This window comes from Palaemon carinicauda, chromosome 21, assembly GCF_036898095.1.
Source record: "Palaemon carinicauda isolate YSFRI2023 chromosome 21, ASM3689809v2, whole genome shotgun sequence".
Classification (NCBI taxonomy): Eukaryota; Metazoa; Arthropoda; class Malacostraca; order Decapoda; family Palaemonidae; genus Palaemon; species Palaemon carinicauda.
Window position 1 is genome coordinate 73973968 of NC_090745.1, and position 4306 is coordinate 73978273.

Genomic DNA, 4306 nt, shown 5'->3' on the forward strand with positions numbered 1-4306 from the left:
AAAATACGCCAACTTCTCTCTCTCTCTCTCTCTCTCTCTCTCTCTCTCTCTCTCTCTCTCTCTCTCTCTCTCTCTCTCTCTCTCTCTCTCTCTCGAGAACAAAAACCTAAGACATGTCCTTCCAATCGCATCTGCTTATGGTCTTCTTTTACCAGTTTATACCAAAAAAAATTCTTATTTCGTCAACCCATCGTTTTTTTCTCCTCCCTCTGTTTCTTTTGCATTCTCTAGTGGCCTATTCTGTTATTTTCAATGTTCATCTATTATCTGTCATTTTTTATATATATCCTAACCTTGTTCATTTCTTTTTCATAAATATTGCTAGAATTTCCTTTACTTTAGTTTGCTTTCGTATCCATGTTGCTTTTTTTCTCTTTCATAGTGTTAATTACATTATTATTCTTTTCATAGCTCTTTGTATTGTAGCTAGCTTATGTTTTAGGTCTTTAGTAATACACCAAGTTCCTGACTCTAAGTTAATACCTTTAGGGGCACCAGATATTTTTGTTTTCTTTTTTTAGTAGGTGGCATTTTACTTTCCATTATGTCATTTTGTTTACCAAAAGAACTTTATTCCATGCTCTTCCCTCTTTTCATTTTGATTCCGGGTCCTGGGAAAACACTATCTTTCTGTCATAAATTTTTGTATATATTAACAATCTCCAAACGTTAGTCCATTACTCTTATTTATTTTCACTGCATTTTCTTTTAACATTATTTTAGGTTTACTCATATTCATTTTCAGTCCTCCATTTTTGCTTTCTCTATTCAAATCTTTTATCATCGTTTGCAATTCCTCCCACGATTCACTAAACACTACTATGTCATCTGCAAATCTCACGTTGTTAAGGTATTCCCCATTAATGCTAATGCCCATATTTTCTCAATGTAAATCTTTAAAAACTTCTTCTAGGTATGCTGTGAATAATTTATGTAAGATGGGGTCTCCCTGTCTAAGTCCTATCTCAATCGGAATTTTTTCACTATCCTCATGTTGTTTTAGAATTGTTGTACATCCTGTGTAGATATCTACCTGCGTTCTAAAATGAGATTAATCTTTTTCTTATCTTTGAAGTGCTTTTATTGTTGGTGAAGTTTTTACAAAAACAAAAGCTTGGTCATAACCTATAAATTCCATACATTATGTTTTTTCATACTTTGCTGATTTTTCAATTAGTGGGTTAGATAAATGAATGTAGTCAGTTGTTGGATATCCACATACAAAGCCTGCCTACCTGGTCTCTTGGCTGATTAAAATCTAGCTATCTTTCTGTTACGCCTAATATGATGTTTGCAAATATTTCATATATTAATCATTTGGCCGTAATTTTTTAGTTCTTTTGTGTCTCCTTTTTTTTTGTGAATTATTTTAGCGATAAAGGTTTCCTAATCTTTAGGTACAAAACATTCTTGCACACATTTTGTTTAATGTTCAGTTAGTTTTACTGTTATGAAATTGCTTCCATTTACTATTAAATCCATTTCTAGGCCAGCTCATCCTGCTGCTTTGCCTCTTTTTATACCTGTCATCTACCCCACATCTCCGGATATGACCGGCTGTACAGAGGTAACGTCATACATCAGATCAGTTATCAACATCGTAATAGATTCTTAGGAAGAGGATGCCGCAATGGTCAATGCCGACTGGACTTTACAGGACATGTCATCAGCAGCACAGACTGACCCTGACGATGTTTGCCTTTGTTATTGCATCATGTCTGGATTTCTCATGAATCGGTATGACCTGCATACTTCTTTGCCACCGTAGTTGAAACTGCTCTATGGAGCAGGAATACTATTTCCTGTTGTTCTACATCACCAAACACTCAGCCAACTCCACAACAGCCACCGAGGTGTTGAAGGTACTAAATATTGAGCTTGACAAACTGTCTTTTAGCCTAGGATAGATTAGATTAGATTAGATTTTATTGACAAAATAACATAAAAATCATAAATTGGTACATGAGAATATTATACAAATATTTTCTCCAACATACAGCTCATATTCAAAAGCTAACCATTCTATCATACAACATTTACATCATGACATAAAGGAACTCACTAGAATAAATATAATGATTATATGTTTCATTCAGAAACATGACACATCTTATATCATATAAAAATTATGCAATAGAAAACCCTGCTTAAGATCTTATATTCGTAATTTGATCTAGCCATTCCTGGAAATGACAAAGTCAAAATGTCTATTCAAAATCATAAATGAAATGAAATATAGGCAAATTGCACTACAACTAAATTACTTTTAGTATAATGGGATTAAAATCTTAAGCCCCTGGTATAATCCTGTTCATGAATAGTCTTAATACATAATGGATATACTGGTATATGAGTGTTTTCACCAAGCATTACGTACCAGCCAACCGCAGGAACCTCTTCTAAATGACCAACCATCGAGGCATTTAAGTCAGTATCTTCTTCCAAGTAGCAAGAATTTCCTTTTGTATTGTCACCGAGTGCCTCTCCTGCTGGCCTGCGGTCGTTGCATACAAGGGCGACATCACTGCCTCCTGATGCATACCTCACTTTTACCACTACATCAGAGAGGTAATAGCTCCTCTGTGCCTATGCACAGATGGAGGACCCCAGTTTACCAGCATAGAGTTTGGCGACTTCACAGAGAGTTGGTATGTACAGTGCACATCTTCATTAGCACACTACCAGCAGTCTGATGGAGACACCGATTACGTTATCAAAGCTGTCAAACTCTTATTCCTCAAGATGGCACCTTCAGGAAACATTGATGGTGAGGCTTTTGATAATGGCTTCCTTGAGTTACTTAATATGCCTAACCTCTGTGGTCACTCCCATGCCCAGATACTGTATGGTCACCCTCTGCAGAAGTGTTTGCCCGCCCATCCTCAGTCATTCATGGAATGTTTGATAGAAAAGACCCATGATTATGACTGCCGAGCTGCTTCCAGATTTTATCAGGTGAAACACAAATACAATATCCACGCCCGCCCCTGCCCAGACTAAATATGGGCCAAGATGTCCGTCTCTAGATAACTGGCATACCACAGAAAGGACAAGATCGGGATCATCATGTGTAGTGCGAGATTACTTGAGTACTAGACTGGACTCTCAGTGGTCAAGTGTTTGGTTGACAACGTCACTATTTGTATCCAGTGATGGTCCTGACCAAGTTCCTACCTATGATCTCCGTTGGTTCATAGCTCTGACATTAAAGAGTTCTCAATTCCGTCCACAACACTCTGCAGGTCCCCTAGAATAAAAAGCCCTACATTGTGTACACAGCCATCGTTCCATTTACACAAAATCCTTGATGTGTTATGTTTGATATATTTACTTTATGTTTTTTGCTTTGCACACTATTATTTGACTATTTCACTGTATGTAACTTGCTTAATACCTTCCAGATACCGCTTTGACCCCCAAAGAGGGAAAGATGTTGAGTAATTTGTATGTAGTTCTCTACATATGTGTACTCTTTACATTTCATAAGATTTGTATGTTACAAATATGTGTGCATTAGTCAGCCTGTCAGCACTACATGCATGTGAATAATGAGTCTTCCCGTTTCTCTTAGCATGACCTGTTTGCATTACAGATCACCACATAACCCCTTCGCTGTGGAAAAAAAAATTCAATCTATGACTCATGATTTTATTTTTCAACCTCTGACATCATCTGTCTTCATCTAAAAGGCCTCATCTCAAAACACCACTGACCATATCCATGTAATTAAGGAGCTAGTGCAAAAAGACTTATTATTATGATAAACCACTAAGAATGGCATTTATAGACAATGAGAAAGCAGTAATGAAAACCCTTAAAAAACTATAAAGAGAAGAATATTGTGTTAGAACACTATACAGAAAGTAGACCAATCTTAAAACTACATAAAGAGTTAGACAGGAAAACAGAATTTGTCCTAAATCATTCACAATATCCCTTCAAGAACATTTCAAGAATTTAGATTGGGAAAATGTAGGAATGGATATTAATGGGGAATACCTTAACAACAAAACATTTGCAGATGACATAGTTGTGTATAATGAACCATGGGATGAATTACAAAAGATGATAGAAGATTTCAATAGAGAAAGCTCACTTTATTTGTTTCTGTATTAAAACTAATACCCTTTAAAAGATTAATACACTAATTCTGAAACCGTTAAATAACTCACAGACAGCATTATATTGTGACGGCGCCGAGTAAGGGTGTGAACTCAAAGGCAGATTGGAAACGACTGAGTTATATTATTGTGGAACACTCTCCTTATATACAAAACCTCAAGGCAACAAGACATGACAAGTTCAC

The 4306-nt window shown here is 36.2% G+C and overlaps 1 protein-coding gene across 1 annotated transcript; it reads left to right on the top strand.

Annotated features, from left to right (window-relative positions):
- The first annotated feature begins 2333 nt into the window (after nt 1-2333).
- LOC137614968 (uncharacterized) lies at nt 2334-3000 on the top strand. The gene is made up of 2 exons (XM_068344613.1): nt 2334-2427; nt 2597-3000. Exons 1-2 carry the CDS (start codon nt 2334-2336, stop codon nt 2998-3000), a joined length of 498 nt encoding a protein of 165 aa, XP_068200714.1.
- Nucleotides 3001-4306: the final 1306 nt, after the last annotated feature.

Excerpts from the sequence above, each read along its gene's own strand:
- LOC137614968 (XM_068344613.1), top strand. The coding sequence starts at position 2,334 with ATGGATATACTGGTATATGAGTGTTTTCACCAAGCATTACGTACCAGC. Across the intron at positions 2,428-2,596 it reads CCAACCATCGAGGCATTTAA|ATGGAGGACCCCAGTTTACC; the intron begins GTCAGTATCTTC and ends GCCTATGCACAG.